The sequence below is a fragment of the Balaenoptera musculus genome, chromosome 7 (genome assembly GCF_009873245.2).
Source record: "Balaenoptera musculus isolate JJ_BM4_2016_0621 chromosome 7, mBalMus1.pri.v3, whole genome shotgun sequence".
NCBI classification, from domain to species: domain Eukaryota; kingdom Metazoa; phylum Chordata; class Mammalia; order Artiodactyla; family Balaenopteridae; genus Balaenoptera; species Balaenoptera musculus.
The window spans coordinates 44,287,101-44,312,902 of NC_045791.1; the positions used below are offsets into that span (position 1 = coordinate 44,287,101).

Genomic DNA, 25,802 nt, shown 5'->3' on the forward strand with positions numbered 1-25,802 from the left:
CTTTCTTCCTTTATAAAATAGGTTTATTCTATATTTGGTTTAATGAAACATTTCTTCATAATTAGATGTCTCATGAAATGTACCCATAACATTTCCTATTTAAAGAAAACATTTTGTGTTTCTTAGTCTCTAATATGAGTACTTATGAACAGGCTTATTTTGAAGCTTTTCGATTGGTGAAGTAGTTTTCTGACTCATTAATTCAACAGATTATGTTTGGATTTGAGCAATAAAAACAATTAAAACTCAACAATAAATCTGTGCCTAGTTTTTTTTTCTCCCTAAAATTAGCACAGTATTGAGCACTCTTCTAAGATAACAGGATAGCAAGATAATTTGATCTGTTTCATGTCATTCTTAGTTATCTACTTTTGATTTTCAAATGGGAGTATTTGGCTTTCCTTTGATCATATTTGTTTACTTTGGAGTTTTTATTTTTCAGTTTTGACATTGAATAGAACATGTTACCATTTGCATTTTTTCTCTAATTCTTTTGAATAGAACACATCTATTTCCTTAATGGACCCATCTTACCTTTTCAACTTCATTATTTTGCTTTTTTTGACTGCCAATCTTATAATCTTAAAAGGATGGATTTCCATCCTAATTCAAAACCAGATACCTGATTTTCCCAGTATTACGTTGTTTCATTTAGTCTTTTTCTCTATTCAGTTTCAATGCTAAAGTCTTTCAAGAAAACAAAAGGTACCTTATTTATTTAATAAAAATAATGAACCTCTTAATAGAGAGTGTTTTTCTGCAATCAGGAGTTGAATGCAATAATTCTGCTTTATAATTTAAAATGTTAGCTATAAATAAGTCACCACTCTTGTACATTCATCTTCAGAAACACACCTCTGTGGTTTTAATACAACTTACCTTTGGACAGCTCCATGTCTTCCAGTCTTCCCTGAAATCACATATAGATAAGACTGAAACATTCTGGATTCTTTTCAGCCACTGCAAACATATTCGCTCATCAGTAACCCATGTAAGCCAACTGAAATAATAATCACTGCAAACAAATCAAAACAGACAGTCACAACCATAAATCAATATCACATTCAAATAATTTCTTAATTTGTGCTTTCTAAAGGATGTATTTTATTACTCTGAAATATTTATTCCATAGATAAGGAAGGCAAAACATTCCTTTCTCTGCAGAGAAAGTTTAAATATACCTGCTGACTTTTAAAGAATATCTATAAGAGAGTTCATTCATCTAATAGAATTATTTTACACTTGAGTTTTCTCCCAGTTGGGATTTTTATATCTCAGGAAAAAATGTAAGACAGAAGGCCAAAGCTACTGGTCAATCTAGAGGAGAAAAAGCATTAAACTCATTATTTTCCCATAGCTAAACTCAACTTTTCACTTCTTAACTGGTTGAAAGAGAGCTACGTGGGTAAAAGATAGGCAGGCTTGTGTTGGAAGCTGAGTTTTAGCTGTGACCACGGTCAGGGGTTGAAATTCGGGTTAATAAAATGGAGATGATGTATGCAAAGTAACTCAAACAGTGCTTGGCACAAAGTGGATGTCAGTGAAAGGCAGCAATGGTTACTTGGCTCTGAGGGTGAACTTGTAGTTAAGAGAACAACAATGTAAATGAACCACAGAATGTTGGACATTAATATAAAAGGAATCACAGAGCTAGAAGGGGTCTCTGGCTCAGATTCTGGCTTTATCTCCTACTATTTATACTACCTTAGGCTAATTACTTAACATATCCATGCCTCTGTTTCTATATAAAATGGGAATATTAATAGTACCAATTTTAAAGCTTTCTGTAAAGATCTACTGAGAACGCTTAAAGCGCTTACAAACTATGCTCACTACATAGAGAGTGCTCAAAAAACGTTAGCGGGCTTCCCTGGTGGCGCAGTGGTTGAGAATCTGCCTGCCAATGCAGGGAACACGGGTTCGAGCCCTGGTCTGGGAAGATCCCACATGCCGCGGAGCAACTAAGCCCGTGCGCCACAACTACTGAGCCTGCGCGTCTGGAGCCTGTGCTCCGCAACAAGAGAGGCCGCGATAGTGAGAGGCCCGCGCACCGCGATGAAGAGTGGCCCGCGCTTGCCACAACTGGAGAAAGCCCTCGCACAGAAACGAAGACCCAACACAGCCAAAAATAAATAAATAAATAAAAATAAATGTACTAAAAAAAAAAAAAAAAAGTTAGCTATTGTATTGTTAGTATTTTACAGATGCTTAAACAAGCCTCATGACTCCTTACATGATGCTCTTCCTATCATTCTGCTTGCATCCTAAGGAGAATGACACATAAAAAACCAGATGTATTCAGTCAAGTTTTCATCAACTAGATTAGGGTGGGGAATAATGGATAATTTAAAAAATTAAAGCCATTTTTGATTATCTGAGAATGGATTCATCTTGGCAAAGCCCAGCAGAGGCCTCTGATGAAGTTTTTTTCCTATTAGTGATCAATCATCTGGCCCTGGCTGACTTTCCTTCCTGAGGCAGGAGGAGAGGAGTCAAGCCTTGGCCTGATAGGGTGTGGGAAGCGGTAAAGAGGACCACCAGGCAGGGCTTGGGGACCCCTCCCCTTTACCCACTTCAACCTGAATGACCAGGACTAATCAGACAAGATGTACATAGGGCACCATGCTGGGGAAGTGAGAATGCTTCTGTCCCCGTCTGCCTGCAGTTAATCCCAAAACAGATAATTCTACAACCAGACCGTTTCAAATAGACTGCATCCTAGTGAAAAACGCTAATAGTTGGAGAGGGTTGGCGTGTCTTCTCCTGTTCGTCATACACGTGTGATAAGCATGATCTACAAACCCTGGGAGAAAGTAGGTCAGACTTGAAAGAAGCCAGGGTGAGGGTATATATGAATTTTACTATCTCTCTGTTTGTCTCTAGCTTACACTCACACATCCAGAAGTAGCACTTAGACTGACCACCATGGTCATCTTTACACGTGTGAAAAGGGCTAATATTTTCAAAGCAATTTAAGAAACTTATTTGTGAATTTCAGTTTTTGTTATATATTTAGCTGGGCATGCTAATTTTATGTATGTATTTATTTTTGCTGTAGCATATACATCATAAACTCATTAGAAAAGAAATGTAAACCTTGATGAAGAAATTTCAGTGTTAAAATTCAGTTTGAAAAGTGGGAAGCAACGGAGATTAATATACCTTGAGGCTATCATTGCTGGAACTGGCACTTCTCTGGGACCTACATGCTCAGGATAAGTGCCATCAACAATAAAGATCCGAACAATGGGGTTCTTAGCTCCAGCCTGTGAAGAAAATGGAGATATATAAGCTCATAAAATTCTAACTATCACCAACATTTTAAAGACAGTTTAGGAATTTAGGTATATTTTTATAAGCTAACAATGTTAGGTATATTACTGTTGAAAGCATTCTAATTAGAACATGACCACGAATTTCACTGCAGTGCAATTACAAATATTGTGCAACCAGAGTGAAAACACATATTCTAGGTAATCAGTGAGGGAGCTTTGATTCATAGGGAAAAACATTTGGGCTATAAAAATGCAGTTCCGTAAGTGATATTCTCTTTTCTGACTTTTAAGACAGATATTTCCCATTATTATTGTTATTAGGATAATTATAATAATATTTCTTCATGTGCCAAGGGGAGTGCTGAGGGGGATTGATTTTGGGAAGGGAGGGTAAAGAATAGATAATGAAAGATACCTTTTGCTTTTACCCTGTAATTTGGTCTAGGACAATTACCAGACAGTCTACTAGCTGGTTACATTATTACTGCTATCAATACTCCCAAATCAGGAAAATTCCACCTCAAAATAAAGTGTCATGGGATTTACGCTGTTCTTGCTTTGTGCTTTACGTGCTAGTATATGCCCTAGATTTACATGACAGTATAGTTCATGCCCAGACATCTTCTTAGAGTTCTGTTATTTTACCACAGAAAAAGAGAATCTTATAACTGTCAAACAACTTAAATCCACAAAATTTAGATATATAGCCATAAATGGCTCCATGCTGTTTGACTTTATCTAAGAAATTGTCCAGGCTCTCCTCACACCTTCCTGTTTCACTCTGAGGTTTAGGTGGGGCTTTCTGCTTCTTTCGAGTTGTCTCACTTCTCAGTTCAATGTCAGATGTTTCAGCAACTTCAGCCTTCAAAGAAACATGAGAATTTGGGTCCTGACTTCTCTGTCAGTGTGAGTTACTACTCAGTTCTGGATTTCTTCATCTCTTCCTGCACCCTACAACCTTCTAAAGATCCAAGTTCTTTTACATCTTTTGGGTTCCAAGTATCATACCTCTCACTTCCAAACATCTCAGCTTTCAGACTTTATATACAACCCCTGAGGGGTCTCTTACCTAAGCACTCATCTCCTACCCATTGCCTTTTCTCAAAAGACTTTTAACATAAATTTTAGACTATCTGGAATTTCTATTTCTCTCGCTATGGCCACTTTGACTTGCTTTGGGATCCACTTGTGTGTGTGCATATCCATCCAGTCTTTGTCACATATAGGGACCCATTGGCTCCATCTATGACAGTGTTCCCCTTGGCAAGGGAAAACAATAGTGACTTAAGAACAAAGAGCTAAATTCTAAAATCACTTCCACTCCTTGTTCAAGAGGAGAATTTATGATTTGATGCCCTTTCAGGTTTCCTGTCTAAATTAAATTAGGATACGACGTTTCTCCACCGTGACCTGGCCATTCTTCTTTTGCATACAGGTTGACTCTCTTGAGACATGGGACTGCATGTGAAGTATGTAAGCTAAGGATTCTAGTATATTTATATGAGAAACTTAGGGCTTATACCATGTCTAATTCCCTCAAAGAAGGACCTAGGCTCATAAACTTAACCTACCATGTATGTCCAGAAAAGACCATAACTCAGGCTTACTTCGACCCGACAGGAACACCACATTCAACATTTTAATTTCTCATTCTACTTTGAATTTACATGAGAATTCAAGAGGGAATTGCAAAACAGAACTTTACCCGAATTTGGAGCATGAAATATGAAAAAAATTAAAATTAAGTTAAGCTTGTTTTTCCTCCATGATCTAGACCATATGTTTTTCAAAGACTCTGCAATGGATTTTGCAAAGACTACTTCATCCAGCCCAACCAGATGTCCAAAGCAACAGATGTCCACATAAATAATAGAGCACAGTACAATGTTTGCCTTACAATGCACAAGGATAAGAAGCTCTCCAAACTTGTTGATCCCACCTCTATTCATGGTATTGGTTGCTCATTTTGACACCAGGGAAATGGAAGCATCTGCTAAAAGTATTCCACATACCTTTGGGTATGGAATATTTATTGTTCTAGGATATTGTTCATCGCCATAATAGGAATAGGCAATAACTGGTATCTCTGTATCATTAAATTCTGCATATGCCAAAAATTTTCCATTAGGAGACCACCAGAGAGCATATTTTGTAGCAAGCATTTCCTCTGAAAAATAAATACTACCATATTAATTACTATGACAGTGTACTGTTAAAATCATCATAAATACTTCAAAATACATTGTATATAGCCATTTATTAACTGAAATAATTTATTTAATGTGGATGTGACATATGCCATGCTTTGGTTATCAAAAGATAAATGATCTAGGTTTAGAGGAATAGTTTAACTTAATACCCCATATCAAACATCAATTAGTCTTCTGGGGAATTGACATTAATCAGAAATGTAATTTTTTAAATAAATAGTAAACATCTCAACAATAATTAATTTTCCCTTTTGGGGCCGCTTCTGATTTTTACAGTCATCTAAAGTAGCCAAAACAAGGAGAACTGTACTTATACTACAGAGTGACATAAATTTGAAAGTTGACTTTCTCTCCTGGGAATATTTTTTAAAAAACCAGTTAATTCAGTTATATACATTTTTAATAAAGGCAAGGACTAGAAGACCTTTTAAAGTCCAGTTAATTCCTAGATACTACATGACCCAGAAAGAGGACAAAATTCATGAACGCATCAAGAACCGAGAATATTTTCCTGCAAAATAATACAGACAGTTGTTTAGTTTTGGAAAAAAGGTTTATTTTGCAAGAAAAAAACAAACCCGAGAAAATGTACTAACACAGCATCTAAGGACCATATACTTCTTGGAATATAAATTATTACTACTACTTTATAATGCTCATGAAAATAAATTCTACAAGTCAGATGACAAGATTTTGTTCTTTCAGAATTTGCACGTCCTGTTCATAACCTGATAACAGCTTTCAGAAATGCCACCATTCATCTCAGTAACATACCACTCATCTAAACGTTACTAAACGTGTGCGATTATTTTCAATTAAAAGCCTAACGGCAGCAGTTAAAAAAGAATACAGCGTACCTTCATAAACCCAGTCTGGGATTCCATTAAATATTTTATTTTCTTTTCCATTATATGTTATTTGAAAAGGTGGGTCTTCTGGTCTTTGTTTCAGATAGATATTGTTTTGATAGACATATGCCTAGAAGTGGTGGTAAGTTAGTTAACAAGGAGAAATTTCATAAGAAATACAATAAAACCTGCATATTTGTGTTAATTATTCACCTAATACTTTTAAAAAGAGTGATAATCCAGATGCAAAAAGCTTCATAACTAAGATATCATTTTAATAGGTCAAGAAACCCCAACGAACTTACATTAACATTATGATTTTTAACATAACATAAAAATTATGATTTTAAAGTCTATATATTAAATAGAGAATAAAGTCTACTATTATATTCGTTGCCTTTATTACCTAAATAAATAATTGTGTATATTGACAGAAAGTCAAATAAATCTCTGAATATTAATAGCTAGCCAGATCTAATCTTTATTTAGAGTCCTTAAATAAGAGCTTGGACAAAATTTCATGTTGTCTGAAGCTAGTCTGGGAAACTTGTGAAAACCATATTTTTCCTGAGCTTTCTGGCACAACGCATTCTGGCTGAGTATAAGGATAAAGTTTTTGACTGCGATATTTAAAGAAGTCTATCCATGAGCTTGAGATTTTACGGAATTCTCAGATGGGTTTCAATTTATCAAAACTCTTCCCGTTTTTAACCACTTAAAATAGTCATAAATGTATTTTTTTTTTCTTTCAGGCATGGAAATTTAACAAAGGCCAAAATCAAATGGCTCCTCTTTTATTTGAATGATTAAACACTTCTATAATTTAAACATTTACTAATTTACTCCCAACAGGCGACCAGCATAAATACTGAATTGGACGAGGAAGCTCATTTCTTCTTATAAACTCTCTAAAAGAAAAGAAAGAAAATAAATAAATACACTTTGCTGTTCAATGCAAATAACAGGCATAAAAAGAAAAAATAAACAAACAATAAACATAAAGCATCATCGTTTCTGCTTCTTCAAACCTAATGGAAAAAATGTGACAACATGGGACAGAGGACATGGGGTAGTAGTTGGAATTCTTCACTAGTTACTTACAGGTCATTTAACTTCTGACCTTTTATATTGAGGTGAGTGGATTAAAGGGTTATAGACTGAAAAAGTGGGAATACCTCCAGAAATTACCTAATGGAACCCCCCTCATCTTATAGAAAGTAAACTTGAGGTTAGAGAAATGATATGACTTTTTAAACATCATATTGCTAGCTCTTGGAAGACCCCTCATTAAACTCAAGCCTTTTAACCCTCAGGACTGTAAAATGTGTACACACCAGGCTGAGATGGTTGCTGAAGTGCCTTCCAGCTCTGAAATTCTATAATTGTGCTGAAGTTTAATATGTACTCTTCCACATTTTCATTCACAACCGCCATCTCTGTGAATGCATATGCATTTCAAATTTTTGAAAATAAGATGCCATTTGACAATCTCCCCAGGGATCTGACTTGAAATCAGAAAAGGAAAGGAACATCTGATCTCAAGCTAAACTGAAAAAACAGATCATATACTGGGCAGTATGCCTTAAGCTTGAAAGTCCTCCACTCCACCCATGGGGAAATTTCAAATATATTATTGACCAAAAATCTCACTTTGATGCTTAGAGTTGCCCTGCAAATACTCAATCGACTGACTTGCACTGTGGAGTTTCTACAGTTCTTCGGCAAGAATGTGTTCAGATTTTTATAAGTGTTAAAGAGTTGTAGGATGCCGTGCTTAAGTTTTGACTATTATTTTCTTGAAGACTGTCTGAATAGTTTCATCAAGAATGCTTTTGTGGAGATGCAAAACAAGACCTGCCTCCAAAGTATAATGTGAGGAGCCTGAAGGAAGACTCCTTGTCTCCCCCCTCCAAAAAAAATCTCTCCAACTTGGACCTAACATATGCTTGATATTTCTACTTTTCCCATTCTTCTAAATTTTGGACACCTGTGAAGACTTGCAACGCACGTTACCTTGATTTAACTTATTAGGTCATGAAGTATGAGGCCTAGCGACCAATGAGGGAAATGGCACTAGACAGATCAGCTTTGATTGGAGAAAGAGTGATGGCCCCGGAGGAAGGAGACTATTGGTGCTGCAGTGGGAATCCTGATTGCTGGAGGGCAGTTTATGAGCACCAGGCCCCTGGGAAGTCTGGAACAGATCAACATATGAGGGCACAGGCAAAAGAATGTCCCAGAAGAGAAGACATTCATCCCTGGTTTACAATTCTCTCTCAAACCAGTGTCCACATTACCTTTGACATTGTAACACTGCCTTAGGTTTCCATATACCAAGGAATCATCTATGCAAGCATGCAGACAGCACCAAGCTGAAAATCTCAGTGCACAGTTTCTTCATGGCAGGCAGGTCACCACAGCTGCCATTGTCTGTGTTTTACAGTATGAGAGAAAGCGGAGGAGCGTGCTTTACAAAGGCTGTCATCCCCTCAGTAATCCTTCCCTTGCTTGAAATCAGAATTATCTTCATTTTCTCTACGGTAGATTTTTTATAAACCTTTTGGAGGCACATAGAAGACTTGGAATGAGTGATATTCAGTCTTGCCTTGAATCTCAACAAATTTGTCATTCTTCAATCCTTAAATTATGGTATATTTACCTGATAAAAAACCAATCTGGCAAATTAGATAGTTGTGCAAGAAAAAAACAAACAAAATAGTGGTTTGATTAAATTCACTGTACAAAAGCTAAATATTTAAAATGATTCTAGGCCATAAAGCTTATACAAACCATGATTGAAATATTAGTATTGTCATCTCCTTTTGGAGTGCTGTTTAATTTGGTGAACCTCAACATAGGTAGGATGTGGAGAATTTCAAAATGATTAAAAGAAAAACAAAGAAATGATTAAAGCCTTAAGAAATTCTACTGAAAGAGTAAGGTTTCCACTTCACTAGTCTAAATGTTTCTTGAGAATAGAGTTGGCACCTCAAGCTCATTTGTGTCTCCCCACATATGCTTTTCACATAGTAGGTGCTCAATAAACACTTCTTGAATTTGGTAACAATGTGGATATAGAGAAAAAGACTCAGAGTGCATTAGATGGATTCAGAGTCTACGTTACATAGCAGTTCCTATTTCTTAATTTGACAGTTTAAGAAGATCAGAGTTATTCTTTTCTGAATATTTAAAAGAAGTAGAAAGATAAAGTTTTTTTAAATTTTTGTGTTCTTACTAGACAAAAGGGGAAATAGACCATAAGATTTTTCAGTACCTCTTCAAGCCATACAATTATTTTCACTTTTATATAACAGCAAATAGGATATCACATTAAGATGAGTAATTTAACCAATTCATTGTCCATACTTAGTCAGAAAGATTTTTCTAAAGTGCAAATCTGATCATGTCATTTCCCATTTAAAACCATTCAGTGATTCCCTATTGTCATCAGAATGAGATCTAAACTCTTCTTAATGGTTTCCTCATTATTATTTGGCCCATGATTTCTGGCCTCAACTCCTTCCCAAACTTACACCACCTCCTACTAGTAAGCATGCCCTCCTCCAATTTCAACTCAACTGACCTACTTTGAGTTTCCCAAACACTTCGTGCTTTCATTTCCCTTTGGGCCTTTACATGTTGTTCTTTCTGCCAGGAATTCTCTCCCTCAGCTCTTTGCCTACCTACTCATTCATTTAATTTTTTTTCTTTTAAACTGTAAATATTTCAAATAATTAAACATAAAGATAAAGAAAATAATATAATAGATGACAATTTAGCATCTAAATTTAAAAGATATTATCATTTTACATTTTAAAAAACAATTTGTTTAAAATTAATTAAATTTAAATTAAATGCTGCATCTCCCTCCCTTCTGCTTCCTTCCAATGAAGGAGCCCCCTCTCCCCAACATTGTGTATCATTCCCATGCATTTTTGGTACTTTTATAAATATGTGTACTTTTATAAATTATATATTTATAATTTGGTGTTCAAAAGTAGGAAAAGTAAAACTATAGAGTGTATAAAAATGTAAGATATTAGTCAAATAAAAAGAGGTGAATAGTCCAAAGGAGTATTTCTTTGAATTTCTTAAGTTGTATAGGTATACATATATTGTAAAGAAGTAAGAAATTAAGACCAGAAACAAGAGAACGCAGTCTTAATCTCAAATCAGAGTCTGGAGTGAAAAAGTCTCTATATGAGACTTAAGTAGTGTTAATAAAAAGACATGAAGTTTTACCCATTTGTAAGATGGTAGATGTGATACGTTGCTGTGTAAGAGTATCTCCAAAGCTGTCAGGAAGAAGAGGCAAAGACAAATCATGATTCTTAAAAAGCTCAGGTCAATAATGTATAATCATAGGTCACTCAATTCAAGCTTCAGAATTATAAAAGGACTACTTTCACAAGGCACTAGGAAAGACATGTTTCAATTCTAAATGAGCCTCATTTAAAGAGTTTTACTGGGGACTTTTGTGCTGTTCGTCCAAATTCCAGAACTAATCTCAGCAGTGATTCAACCCTCACTCCATAAAAAGCATATCCAAAGACATTTCTTAACATAAAAAGCTTTTCTCTGACACACTCTACCCTAAAAAATGTTCCCTTTATGCTTTACCTTGATTGAAGTAAAACCACTATAATTTCCAAGTCCCATAAAGATTACCCTGCACCTGGGTAATTATTATGATAATAACCCTTTAAAATTGGGTGAAGAGAAGTTATTCGACATATAGTTTTGTTGCAAAATGCTTGCTTTTCTTTGAGCATAGTTTTTTAAAATAGTAGAGACTGAAAAAATAAATAAGAGATATATAGCGTATAATTCCTCCAGAAAAAAACTGCTCGTTTCTCATTAAGTTTATTTGTGCTGTGGTTAGTGAATAAAGCAAGTATTATTCTGGATTTTGTTTCCTAAAGGGCTTTCAAACTTTTGGCAAAGAAGCTCCAGTGGATTGAAACATATCTTTCTGAAGATTTCAGGTGACCAAGACCTGGTCCGTTGGAAAATAATCAGCTGTCTGAACAATGGGGGAGGGGCAAGCTTGACTTTTCATTCTGTGTATTAAGGGAGCTTTGCATCTCAAGTAGAATATGAAAAATGGCAGTTAAAACAAAAGGTTCTTGATCTAAGAGTAACTATTAGAAGTTGAATTTGATAGTAAATTCTTCTTCCCTTTTACCAGCATAAGTAGAAAAAATAAGGTGATAATCTTCCATCCACAACTTCATTCAGGAGGGGGAAATTAAGTAAGGCTAAATAGTCCAGCTATGTGGGATTCTCCTACACTAGGCTACCAGGGTTAATTTATATATATATATATATATATATATATATATTAATATACTGACTGTGGAGAAAAGGGAACCCTCTTGCACTGTTGGTGGGAATGTAAATTGATACAGCCACTATGGAGAACAGTACAGAGGTTCCTTAAAAAGCAAGTGAATTAAATAAGGTATATCTTGATTTTTCCATTTTCAATAATAATAAATATCAACAAGGTTAAAATATGTGAGAATTGACTAATGATTTATGATACCAAATAACTTTTTTCTGATGAATATCAGTGCCCCCAAAATAAGTTTTTCCCTTAAGATGAAAGTAGTTTCTACTACTTGATGATAACCAGACAAGAATGTCAAATTCTGAATTATTTGTATATGTTTCTGCTATGCTTTGGGGGCTCAGCTAGAATTGCATCAATTTCTTGAATATTTAGAGATAAAGATAGACCCTTGCTTCCTCTTACTTTTATAAACCAATCTGTGGGCTAGTAGGAGATACAATCAGATAAACCCAAATTAAATAGTCAATACCTTTGAATAATCACTTTCTAGATATGCAAATTGTCGATCAGGTGATAAACCATAATTTGAAGCATTCACACTTTTCTGAAATTATGAAGAAGTTGATTAGAATACAGAAAAAATAACAGAGCCATATAAATTTGTAGTTCTAAAAGAATATTGTATCATCGATGTACTCCCACATATACATTCAAAGCAATGTTTTAAAAGTTTTAGTACCTACTGTATACAAAGAAATTTACTACACATTAGGGGATGAGGATGTGATAAATAGGATATACTTTGTGATTTCAAGAAGCTTATAATAGTAAACTTCTAAACAAATAACATTACAATTCAGAAAATTTTATAAAAGAGATATAGCATTGCAAAAGCGTTAAATAGCAAGTGACTGAATGCAAATGATAAGATGGTTTGTTGCACAGAGAAGGAGAAATATCAGCTGAGCTTGACTCTAAACGATTACCAGGCTCTTGAAGGTAGAGAAAGTAGGAGGTCTGAGAGTCCAGGAGGACAGAAGAACATGTGCCTATGTATCGTAGGACTAGTCACTGAGCCTTTATTAGGTACTGTCCTAAGCACTTTCAAATGTTACTTCATTTAATTCTTATACTAACCCAAAGAAGTATTATTATTCCTACTTTACAGAGGAAGAACCTGAGGCATGGTGAGGATGGAATAATGTGGAATCTTAGCCAAGGCTCCATAACTAGTAAATGACAGAGCCAGGATTTGAACCTCAGTTTGCCTGACTCTAAGAACTGAGTTTGTACATTTTATCTCATAGGATACCTGTTCCACAGAGGAAGAAAAATGCTAGGTGATTTGAGCAGGCAAGGACAGTAATCTAGTGTGACTAGAAAAGAGAATGGGAAGATAACTGTGGTGGGGGATGGAGCTGAGAAGGCAGGTTGGGTCCAGATCAGGTGCTCAGTGTTCGGACTCTGTTCTTTGGGCAGAGGTTTCTGAGGAGGAAGATGATGGAGGATACATACCATGGTGGCATTACTCAAAATAGTGTATGATTCTCCTGTTTCAATATTATAAAATACTATATTATTATCTGTAGATTGACGAAGATATTCTTGTCCTTGAAACAAGAAGGAAAACAAAACTTGAAATGAGCTCCCTTAACAGGAAATACATTTATAACAAAGAGAAACCTCTCTTATTTCACATACTGACTTTCTTTTTCCTCTCTGTCTGGTACATATTGCCTTGTCAAATTTAAAATATGATAGTAAGTTGATGGTGGAAGGGAGGAAAGGGTTGTTTTTCTACATTACACAAAAATGCCATATTTGCTAGTAGGAGCCTTATTCTAACCAGTTCAGCGTGCTTAGGAGTAAATTTGGATTTTCTCTGTGTTACAAAGAGAATAAACCAGTTTAAAATTGTATGTTTCTTCTGCAATAAAAAAATATATATTCCATTTAGGCTGTGTTCGACTTAGTTTAAAACCTATTTTATATGCTTTTATTTTCTAAAGAGAAAATGAAAATATTCCATTTTATTTAGTGGCACTTTAGATATAAATTATATATAATATAAACAATTTAGTTGCTCTTACCACTTGTTTGATTAGACTCATTTGACAACATACTATTTTGAAAAACTATATGTAAATATCAATTTTATGAACCTTAAAGTATTTGTCTTCAAGTTAGGATTTGTTCATTTCTCAGATTATCTAGATTAACAATGCAATTTTTCTTTTGGTAAAATTCTCATGACTTCTTCTAAATAGGTGCTTATTTCCCATTCTGAAAAGCTATATCATATAATCAGCTTATTCTAACAATGCATTCTCAGATTTTACTGTTCTGCTAAAGCTACTACTGTTTTGGCATCATTACTATTGGGCAAACCCTGTCTAAATAGTTCTGTGAAAAAATGTTTTGTTGGCCACTTGACTTATCTAAATCATTGCTGATTTTATCCATTTCAACTAAGATGGCTTATGTTACCATAGAGAATTGTTGGCAATACAAATAAAACCCAAAAATCATACATTTAAAAAAACCCCGAAAGGTAAAGAAATAATTCACTTACCTGAAATCCAGTTTGGAAAAAATGTTTTATAAGAAAATGTCCCATTTAAAATATCCTTCAGTGTGAGTGCTCTTGTTGTACTTCCTTCAGATTTATGAACTTTGGGGGAAGAGGAAACATATTATTACTTAAAAGAAGATGAATAACTCAAACGTCTGTCATCTGTTATTCCTCATATAATGAAAAGATCTGCCATTGCTAAATCCTTGTTTAACTCTTGTCTTAATAGCTCTGAGTATTATTTCCTTTTTGATAGACAAACTAATGAGGCTTAGAGAAGTAGTTTGGTTGCCTGGAAAGGAACACTGGCGGGAAAATCTCGAGGAGTGTGAAGGGGACCATGCTGAGCAGCAGGGACATTATTCTTCAGACAGTGAAGAATTTTCAGAGGTTTTTAAGAAGGAAGATGAGATGAGGTTCCAATAACTCTAGGTCTTGAAAAGCTGGGATTGCAGGCCATGCAGGTTTGACTAAAAACTTAGCCTTTTAAGCAGTTCATTGTAGTTCCTCACATATGCTTGGCTTGGATTTCTACTGATTTATCAGTGATATATTTTAGCATCCCAATTGGTCAGATGACATCATCCAGAATCCTTACCTTCAGACATCTCAAGAGAGGCATTAATGAAAGTAGATAATTTCTTATCCTGGCTAGGGGTTTTTATAAAGAGAAAATGGACCAGAAGAAAAGAAAACCACATCATCTATACAAATGATCTGGAAATTCCAAGAGTAGAGGTTTTCCATATAAAAACTAACTTAAAGTAGCTCACAAACCACAAGCAAATTTCACCTGTATTTGAACCCTCCAAAACAATTTTATGTTTCAAACGTGATTTCCATTATCAGAACAAATTCATTATAGAGCCCTGAAACAGTCAGATATACCAGAAACTGTGGCAACCAACTTCCAATCCTTCTTCAATCCATATTCCTGTTCTCCATCCCTCCCACCTTACCCCTTCTCCAGGCCATCACTTACAGAACCAAAACTTAGAAAAGTGTCCTATACCTTGAATAGCATATATATGAATCTGGTATTTGTTCATGTAAAAATAAAACTGTCAAAGATGAGCTTAAATTTATATCTTCCTGCTAAACACTTCCACAGCTTTCTATGACTCTTAAGATAAAGACCAAATATGTTAGTCTGGACTATAGGCCCTAGCTGGTCTGGAATGGTCTACCTCTCCAGCCCCTTCTTGCCCCACTCTCACTACTTTGTAGACTCCAAACATGCTGGGCTTTCTGTTTCTCAAATACTAATTTCTTTCTCCAGGGCTACTGAAACTCTTCCCACCCTCTCCCTTCTCCTTATAACTTCTCTTCAGCCTTTAGTGCTTAATATAAGTGCCACTTTCTCTGGGAAGCCCTTCCTGATCCCCTGGTTTAGGTCTGGTTCCCTTGTTATACATTACCATAGGCCAGGTTCCCTTTTTAAAGAACATTTGTCTTGGTTTGTAACCTTGTATGTATTTGAGTGATTATTTTATTCATATTTCTTCACCTCCCACTGTATTCTCAAAACAGTCCATAAGACCAGAGACCATGTCTAAGTTTTGCTCACCACCACATCCCTAGTGTCTAGCACATAATAGGCATTTAATAAATACTTGTTGAATGAATGAATACATGAAATGAAGGATTGATGGGTGGATGGATGAGATTTGTGCCCTCTTCTTTACAGAATGGTTCTACTACTAATTTCCTATATGACTTTATAAGTTAATCTCTGGCATCACAGCTTGCTCATCTATAATATAAAGGACTGGACTAGAAAATGCTGATAATACCTTCCAATTTTACTATATTAGGTTTTGAAATTTGAGACACAACATGCTCTATTAACCTTATAGTCACATAAATGTACTGCCATATGATAAGGTCGAATTGACTAACTGGATAATAGCATCTTCTGCAGTTTTAACTGATTCACACTGATGTATGTATGCTCCATGCTTTTGATTAGGACCATGAGTTATTTTCTTAATTTACTAAAAATTATCCTGGTAGCTGTAAGAACATAAGTGGCTGATGAACCCCTATGCAACGAGGCACTAAATACTTAATAACATTAGATTATTCTAATAATCATCTTTGTACAGGTTCTTTGCATCCTAAGTAAGGTTGTACATGCCATACAATTATTCATAATGAAAGTGCTTCTATTTAATTAAATGGTCTTGTGCAAAATTCATACCACTGATTTTATAATTCCCATTCTATGAAAAAAATACTACCATTTTACTGCAACAGCATTAGTATAATTGCTAAGTGTTTTAATTCAATTTTATTTAACTCTCTTAAGAGCAAATTGCTATCTGTTTCTAATATAGTCAAGGGGAAATTCTAATACTATTTACAATGGAAATTATTTTCCTTTTGAGATATATTTAATTTGTATCCTCACAACCCTGAACATATAGATGAAAAAAATTTTAATTTACAGAATTCCTTTATTGTGAATACCAAGAAACTAGGTAATTGTTTTTCTTTAAACTTTTTTCAATATTAATTCAATAAATGAATATAATCTTGGTGATATCTTTTTTTGTCTACCATAAATAATGGTTTGATTATGGCTAATGACTTATATAACAGATTTTCCTACTTAAGTATCCTTGCATATAATTTTCCTTACTTGCAAGTATGTTTAATTGAGAAATTCTTAGCTATAATTAATCTTCATTTTTATAGAAGGTTAAATTAAGTGAGCTAATTCAACTGAAACGCTTAGCTCTATGCTTGGCAGTCAATAAATGTTAGCTTTTGTTATTGTCATAGCTTATCAGTAGTCTCCAAATAAATATTTTTGATCATTGTTTCTCAAACTAATTTGACCACTGGGACTTTTTTTTTAAAATATCTATGACTCATTAGTAGATATTTTTAATATCTACTAAAATCATGGGTATGGGTAATGCAGTTTCAGATTAAGCTATTAGTATATATAATTAAGGTTAACTTTTATTCTAATATAATGGAATTCATCAGTTATACTTAGAACATCTTGGTCATCCTAGGGCTCCATAAGTGAAATAGTCCAATTATGATCATAAATAGGGTTAGTACTAATATCCCACATACGGATAAATAAAATTTATAAAAAACAAGAGTTTCAAATTATTTTAAAAATTCCTACTCATTTTCCTCTTTTAACATTAATAATCATGCTGATCCTTATCAGATTTCCCAAAAAGATTTCAAGGGTTAGTTATTTACTCTTTTTCACCTCTAATTTAGATTATCTTCAAAAGTTACATGAGATTATATTACTTCCCAGTTAGTCATTTATTTTAAATGGGTGCATAGTAGCTATAAATACCAATGATCTATATAGAGAACTTAACATATGTCATATTATAACTCAATATCTATAAAGCAATTTAAATATATATTAATTGTACTACTAATTACTGTAATGATAATAAGCCCCACCAGCGCCAATGAAGTGATAAAGGGATATACAGAACACATCCAGAGGAGCCAGCTGTGTTTATGCGGAAATAGGCTTGTGGCACAGATTTGGGGTAGGTGATTACTCCTAACCTCACATGGGCTCAGAAGGTGTGATTATCCTGGCGTCAGGCTGGGCTCACAGTGATACCAAATCTAATGGGGAGAATTTAAATTAGGCATTCTTTTCTTCCTGCTGAAAATGACCACATGTTCATAAATGCAATAGAGTAATGTATCTGCTCTAAGACGAGGCTTTAGGTCACATATTAAGGGTTATAAGACATGTACTTAGAATTTCCAATCCAAGTTCTGGTTCTTTGTACCAGCCAGGACAGTGCTCGGCATACAGTGGAAGCATGATAAATATTTGTTGAATGAAAAAATAAATCAGCTGGACAGATTTTATTTTAGTTTGTTGTCACTAATTCTCCCCCAAAGATACACCTGCCCTTACTCTTTATCCTCCTATCCATGTTGTAAATTTCACGTATAATTCTACCTGGACATGCCATCATTTAAATATGTATCAAAATTTTGTCCTTGGAGTTAGCTGGAGTGCTTGTTTGAAAAGCAAGATTCCTAGTCCTTATCTCAAATCTACTGATTCAGAATCTCTGGGGATAAGGCCCTGAGTTTCAGTTTTTACCAAGCCCCACAGGTGATTCTTCTGCAAAGAATCCAAATTTAGAGATTTCACTGAATCTATTGTACTTGGTTCAGTGTTCTCCTGTGCCTGTCGGTGGAATTGCTCCTTGCTTATAAACCCCTGGTAGGTGGATGGGTCAGGCTTGCATAGCAATTCACGCTTCATGGACAGACTCCCCACAGCTAATGTTAATCATGGCTTTCAAGGAATGTTAATGGTCGCCTGTAATGTTTATGTCCCTATTCAGTCTTCTTGCTCATTGTCTAGATGGACTCTTCTTTAGGTACATTCCCTCCGCTGATCCTTAAGCAGTGGAGAAAGGGCAAAGGGACTGATTCTGCCCCAGATTAGATTTAAACAAGATAACAGGGAAAGCACTGGTAGGGGAAGGGGTCATTGTTTTCTAGTGTTTTGAATGTGTGTGTGTGTATGTATGCATGTGTGTGTGTGTTTCTGTGTAAATCAGTATAAAATGCATCTCTATGGCATCAATCACACTAAACAAGTTCTAGTCACCTGAAAAGTATTCCACTAATAATTACTGAATGAATACGTGGATTTTCATGCCTTTTTCCAAATAATGTTTTAATGTTGAATTATAATCTTTTGATTATTTTGGAAGTTTAGTTTTGGCATCTATAATTTTTAAACTCTAAGTAGCTGAGCAGAAGTAGAAAAGAATTCTGAGAGCATCTCTCTCTTCCATACGTAACTGACACTCACTTAACACTTAATTCTTGATAGTGCCCCTATAGTCAATTTGGCCCATCTTTAGCACAGTTATTTATACACTGCAAAACACTCCGATTTACTATAGTTTAATTATTTGCATTTTCAACGTTTTAAAGCACAGCTGGAAATAATTTCAATTATGAATCCAAGAAATGACAATTCACAGAAATGATTCCCAAGTAAATAATGATTCACTATTCTCCTAATTCTTTCTTAAAACTTTGTATTTATTCTTTATTAGGGTTCTATTTCTATTTCTGCCATTTAATTTTCTAGTCCTAAAAAATTGCAAATAAGTATCAGAACAGAGACATCTGATGTCAGCTCTAATATTCATCATAAATTAAATGAGAAAATATGGTTTATTAAGTGCGCACACGAACGGCTGGTAGGTCTTTTTGTTCTCACTTTCATACTTCTTTTGGAACTGATGCTTATGAGGCCACCTCAATGAAAGTGACATGGGCTCCCAGGCACACTGCACCTGTCTCTCTGCTGGCTCTGCAAAGATGCTGTCCTCAAATAGGCAATGTCTCCAGCCATTGCATCAGCTCATGTTTGTTTTTGGAGTGAGCACCACAGGGGCAAATGTCGGAGATACTTGGTTGGGAAATAAACTATTTAAAACTAATATTATATTTGGGCAAAGACTGACAACTTTGAAAAAAATGGAACTGAGGTAGCTTTAGACCAGTAATAGTGTTATAATTTACTAAGTTCTAATAAGTACCAAGCACTCTGCATGCATGGTCTCGTGAAATACTCACAGCAACTCTCTAAGTACTGTTATTAACACCATTTTACAGATTAGGAAATGGAAATTAGAGAGTTAAAGTAACTTGCCTAATACATAACAGAGCTGGGGTTTAAATCCAGCTCCATCTAATTTTAGAGACTGGGCACTTTACCACTACCTTTTGATTTAAAGTGAAAGCATACGTGTAATAAAACAAGACAAAACAAACACAAAAATAAGGTCAAGAACCAAGCAACACACAAGGGGGGTTGAATAATTATACCTCAAAATGAACATTAAGAGAAAATGAGACAATTTGAGTTTTGTCAAAGCAAAGAGGTCTCTATAAGCTTTCAATGTCTCACTGAAGAATGTAGTAGCTCTCAGTTCTGAAAGAATTTCCCATGGTTCTCTCTACAGATAACACTGATCAACATATGTTATTCAAAGGTATTGTCAGGTTTAAGTTCATTTTGTGTATTATGTTATTGTTGTGCTATGTTAATTAGGGCTATTTTTTTCGTGATCTCTGAAGCAGTAAAGGTCATAGGGTATGGTCAACATAATGCACAAGAACATGGTAGTAAATGCCAAATATTTTGGTGACCCTGAAGATGAAAATAAACCTCATCTATGTCTGAAGGCCCACTCAGTCTCCTTTGCCAGCTCATCTTCCTCTAATCTCTGCTTTAAATTGTGGTGTGGCTTATGTTAGTTTTACTTGGGACCTCAGAAAGTGTCACCTTCCTGTACCATTTAATTCTCCCAGGGTTTCTATCACATATTCTTAGCTGGCTCACACCCACCCCCACTGCCACCCCTCACCCCTCACTGGATTTCTTCTCTGAGATCCAGACGATATATTAAACTTCCTCTTTAACACCTCCACCTGCATATCTCACAGGCACTTCAAAATCAGTATGTCTAATAGGTAACTAATGAGAACCTACTGTATAGCACAGGGAATTCTACTCAGTGCTCTCTGGTGACCTAAATGGAAGGAAATCTAAAAAAGAGTGGATAGATGTATATGTATAACTGATTCACGTTGCTGTACAGCAAAACTAACACAACACTGTAAAGCAACTATACTCCGATAAAAATTAATTTTAAAAAATCAGCATGTCTAAAGCTAAGAAAAAAGGAATTCCATGCTGTCCCTCCAGGTTTCTCCAAGTCAATGCAACTATCGTCCATGTAGTTCCTCAATTCAAATACCTGGGAGTTTTCCTTGACCTCCCTCTTCTTCTACTGTCTTTGTCCAGCACCCAGGTTTGATAATTCTATCTCCAAAATCTCTCTCAACTCTCTGCACTTCTACAGAACCTCCAAGGCCAAGCCATTTCTCGCTAGGTAGGCTGTAATGGATACCTATTTGCTACACCTGTAATTTCATTCCTAGTATTTCATTGTGGTTTTGAAATACATTTTCCTGATGACTAATGATGTTGAGTCTCTTTTCATGAGCTTATTGGTCACTTTTATATCTTCTTTGGGGGAAATGTCTATCCTTTGTCTATTTTTTGAATTTGCTTATTTGCCTTTTATTATTGATTTGTAAGAGTTTTTTAAAAATGTATTCTGGATGCAAGTCACATATTAGATGTATGTATGTGCAAACATTTTCCCCCCATTTTGTGGGTAGTCTTTTCACTTCCTTGATGATAGCCTTTGCAACCGAAGTGTTAAATTTCAAAGAAGTCCAATTTATGTATTTTTTCCTTTGTTGCTTGTGCATTGGGTCGTATCTAAGAAACCACTGCCTAACCCAAGGACAAGAAGATTTATTCCTAGGTTTTGTTTTTAAGTGTTTTATAGTTTTAGCTCTTACATTTAGGTCTTTGATCCATTTTGAGTTAACTTTTATGTATGGTGTGAGGAAGTGGGTCCAACATCGTTTTTTGCATGTTGATATCCAGTTGCCCATTTGTTGAAAAGACTTTCTCCATTAAATTGCTATGGCATCCTTATTGAAAATCAGTTAACCATAAATGTAAGGCTTTTACACTTATTTCTGGGCTCTCAGTTATATTTGATTAATCTATATGTCTATTCTTTTTTAAAAATTAATTAATTAATTAATTTATTTATTTTTGGCTATGTTGGGTTTTTGTTGCTACGCTCAGGCTTTCTCTAGTTGCGGCGAGTGGGGGCTTCTCTTGTTGCAGAGCACGGGCTCTAGGCGCATGGGTTTCAGTAGTTGTGATACGCGAGCTCAGTAGTTGTGGCTCGCGGGTTCTGGAGCGCAGGCTCAGTAGTTGTGGTGCATAGGCTTAGCTGCTCCGTGGCATGTGGGATCTTCCCAGACCAGGGCTCAAACCTGTGTTCCCTGCGCTGGCAGGTGGATTCTTAACCACTGCGCCACCAGGGAAGTCCCTATATGTCTATCCTTATGCCAGTATCACACGGTTTTGATTATGTAAGCTTTGTAGTAAGTTTTGAAATAAGGAAGTGTGATTCCTCCAACTTTGTTCTTCATTTTCAATATAGCTATTATGGATCCCTTGCATTTCCATACAAATTTTGGAATCAGCTTGTCAATTTCTGCAAAAAAAAAAAGTCATCTGGGATTTGGATAGGGATTGCATTTAATCTGCAGATAAATTTGGGGAGTATTGCTATCTTAAACATACTGTTTTCTGATCTATAAATATAGGATCTCTTTCCATTTATTTATATCTTTTTGTATTGTTTATTGGTAATGTATAGAAATCCAATTGATTTTTTATATATTGATCTTGTGTTTTGCAAATTTTCTCAACTTGTTTATTAGTCCCAATATTTTTTAGTGAGTTCCTTAGGATTTTCTATAAACAATGTCATCTGCAAATAGAGATAGTTTTACTTTTTCCTTTCCAGTCTGGATACTTTTTATTTCTTTTCCTTATCTAATTGCCCTGGTTACAACCACCAATAAAATATTAAACAGAAGTAAGAGCAGGCATGCTGTCTTGTTCTTGATCTTAGGGGAAGAGCACTGAATCTTTCACCAGTGTGATGTTAGCTGTGAGGTTTTTGTGGATGCCCTTTATCAGATAGAGGAAATTCCTCCCATTTCTAGTCTGCTGAGTGTTTTTACAATGAGAGGGTGCTGTGTTTTGTTAAATACTTTTTCGTGTCTATTGAAATGACCATGTAGTTTTTGTCCTTTTTTCTATTAATATAGCTTATTATAGTAATTGATTTTTGGATATTAAACCTTGCATTCTTGGGATAAATCTCACTTGGTCTTGGTGAATAGTCCTTTTTATACATTGCTGGATTTGGCTTGCTAGTATTATGTTGAGGGTTTTTCCATTTATATTCATAATAAATATTGGTCTGTAGCTACTATTAGTCTGTAACTTCTTTTCTTGTAATGTTTTTGAATATTTTTGGTATCGCAGCAATACTGGCCTTACAGCATGAGTTGAGAAGTGTTCTCCTTTAGTTTTTGGAAGAGTTTGTGAAGGATTGGTAATAATTCTTAAAAAGTTTTGTAGAGTTTACCAGTGAAGTCAGCTGGAATTGGGGTTTTCTTTGCAGGAAGTTAAAAATCACTAAATCAATTTCTTCAGTTGTTATAGTTCTATTCAGGTTTTCTATTTATTCTTGAGTGAATTGTGGTAGTTTGTATCTTTCTAGAAATTTGTTCTTTTCTTCTAAGTTATCTGATTTTTTGACAGTCTTTCTATCCTGTTCCTTTGAGTCCTATCATATCAGTTTTTCTACCAAGTATAAAAACCATAATCAGTTTGAAAAAATTTTAATTTAGATACTAAGCAACCTTATTTTTTTTATTATTAACAGGAATAAAGTTTAATAAAGATTGTAAATTATTTTGTTTTTACTACATAATTTTTGTTAATTCACAAGGATACTGAAATGAAAAATAAATTGTTTGCTCTCTATATAATAACCAATAAGTAAGTAAAAGACGGATTAGTATTGATTATCCCATGGAAATATTATTTTAATTTATGCCTAACATGTTGCTAGATTTTAAGGCTCAGTTTGACTGTCTCTGGTTCTTAAGAACCTTTAGCCTTGATTCTACCTCCCCTATTTGAGCTTTAGAACATGTTTTTCTCAAGGTCTATATATGACTAGATATTCTTGTGTAAGTTGTAACAATTCGCTTTGGAAATCAGAGACAGGTAAACTCCTCTGCATAATGGGAGTCATCCAAAGACTTGGATTATTTTCTAAATTATTTAGAATTTGACAAAACTCAAAGAATTTCCCAAGATTCATCATCTGTGATTTTAAAATCCAAGTGCAAAGTAGAGAAGTATAATCTGCAAGGTTGAGTTGTTTACACTCAACTCAAAAGCTCTGTTATGTCCATGAACTTTCTGAAACTTTTCCTCAGCACTTTAGGCTTCCCCATATTTCCTCCAAAAGAACAGTGAATAAATAAGCTTAAAACTCTTAAGATATTTGAGGGAATCTGTTTCACAGTTCTGAATGTTGATACTGGGAAAATTTTAAGCCTTAAAAACATATTCATATCTCCTTTGATGATAATTTGGTCTCACAAATATCTTATTTTATAAAAAGTGATTGTTGAGGTTATAATAGTAGTAATGGTAACAATAATGATAATAATAATAACAATGGTTTCTGCCTAAAATATAGACACTCTAAATGATATTTATTCATATAAAATATTGATTTATATTCTGTCTAAATCATCTGTGACTTCAGATATCTTCTGAAATAAATTATATAAGGTATTACTTACCTAAGTAAGCAATCACTATAAATTTTATATATGTGTGTACAGTCATAAGTACATATGTATATATGTATTTTCCTGTGTTCATTTGTTTACATAATTTTGGCCTCACAGCTATCAATCTCCTTCTGATTCCTTGAACTTCCCAAATATACTTTCCTGCTTCAGAGCCTTTGTATCTTCTTTTCCCTCTGCATTGAGGGTCTAGCCCCCAGCTTGCGTCCTTCCGTCCTTAAGGTCTTGGCTCAAATATCATCTCAGAGAAGCCTTCCTTGACCACTTCTGTTATGAACTGAATTGTGCCCCCCCAAAATACATAAATTGAAGCTCTAACCCTCAATGGAACTGTATTTGTAGATAGGTCCTTTAACAAGGTAATTAAGATTACATAAAACCATAATGGTGGAGCCCTAATCTGATAGAACTGGTGGTGCCCTTATTGGAAGAGGAAGAGACACCAGGAGTGCACATGCACAGAGGAAAAGCCATATGAGGACAAAACAAGAAGGCAGCCATCTACAAGCCAAGGAGAGAAGCCTCCAGAAAAACTAAGCCTGACTATACCTTGATCTTGGACTTCCAGCCTCCAGAACTGTGAGAATATAAATTTCTGTTGTTTAAGCCACCCAGTCTGTGATATTTTGTCATGGCAGCCCTAGATGTCTAACACAGCCTCCACTCCAGTTGTTTTCTGTAGCGCTGTTACGAATTTGAAATACTCTATTAATTCACTTATTTACTTGTTTATTATCAGATTGTCCTTTCCTAAGGCCAGAGACCTTGCCATTCATTCCTTATACCTGTGCCTGGTATTTAGAAGGTGCTCAATAAATAATTTGTTGAACAAATAACCAAAGTATCCAGGAGTACAGTGGACTGGGCATTGTGGATATGGATAACTAGGGATGCTAATCTCTGTTTTTTCATATTTAGTAGATAGCTATTTTTAATCTCAGGAAGAATACTATAGCTTCTTCAGTCCAAAGGTTAAAAATCCAAGTGTTTATAGGAGTCAAGCAGATGTTGTAAGTGAATATGGTACCTTGTGTAAATAAAATAGAAAGTATTGTCTGTTTTCTATTTTCTAGTGGGGTATGTAGCAAACTGGAGAATTCATTGTCAATCTAAAGACAACTGCTTCTCAGCCGACTATTACCTTGGGCCCAATGTTGCCAGATCTAATATTTAAAAAGAAGCCAAAAGTGTACATTTTTATGTGAAGTCTTCTGATTTTAAAAAGTTGACAACTAATACAAATTTGTGTAAAACACTGCAGGCCAAAACCACCACCACCACCAACAACAACAACAAAAA

The 25,802-nt window shown here is 34.9% G+C and overlaps 1 protein-coding gene across 9 annotated transcripts in view; it reads right to left on the minus strand.

Annotated features, from left to right (window-relative positions):
* LOC118898204 (fibroblast activation protein alpha) overlaps positions 1 to 25,802 on the minus strand; it is a 72,915-nt gene that overhangs the window by 40,971 nt on the left and 6,142 nt on the right. For 3 of the 9 annotated variants that reach the window (XR_005020637.1, XM_036858259.1, XM_036858260.1), the window contains 9 exons: positions 14,199 to 14,297; positions 13,142 to 13,236; positions 12,156 to 12,230; positions 10,576 to 10,628; positions 7,169 to 7,241; positions 6,343 to 6,463; positions 5,288 to 5,442; positions 3,163 to 3,266; positions 880 to 1,015 (listed from right to left, as the gene is read on the minus strand). Coding sequence is in view for 8 of the 9 variants with exons in the window: in XM_036858259.1 (XP_036714154.1) it covers positions 880 to 1,015; positions 3,163 to 3,266; positions 5,288 to 5,442; positions 6,343 to 6,463; positions 7,169 to 7,241; positions 10,576 to 10,628; positions 12,156 to 12,230; positions 13,142 to 13,236; positions 14,199 to 14,297 (911 nt within the window). In the remaining variant the exon portion in view is untranslated. Of the gene's footprint in view, positions 1 to 879; positions 1,016 to 3,162; positions 3,267 to 5,287; positions 5,443 to 6,342; positions 6,464 to 7,168; positions 7,242 to 7,667; positions 10,098 to 10,575; positions 10,629 to 12,155; positions 12,231 to 13,141; positions 13,237 to 14,198; positions 14,298 to 25,802 lie in introns of those variants that run through there. The other 6 variants (XM_036858264.1, XM_036858265.1, XM_036858266.1 and 3 more) reach the window with 6 other exon arrangements.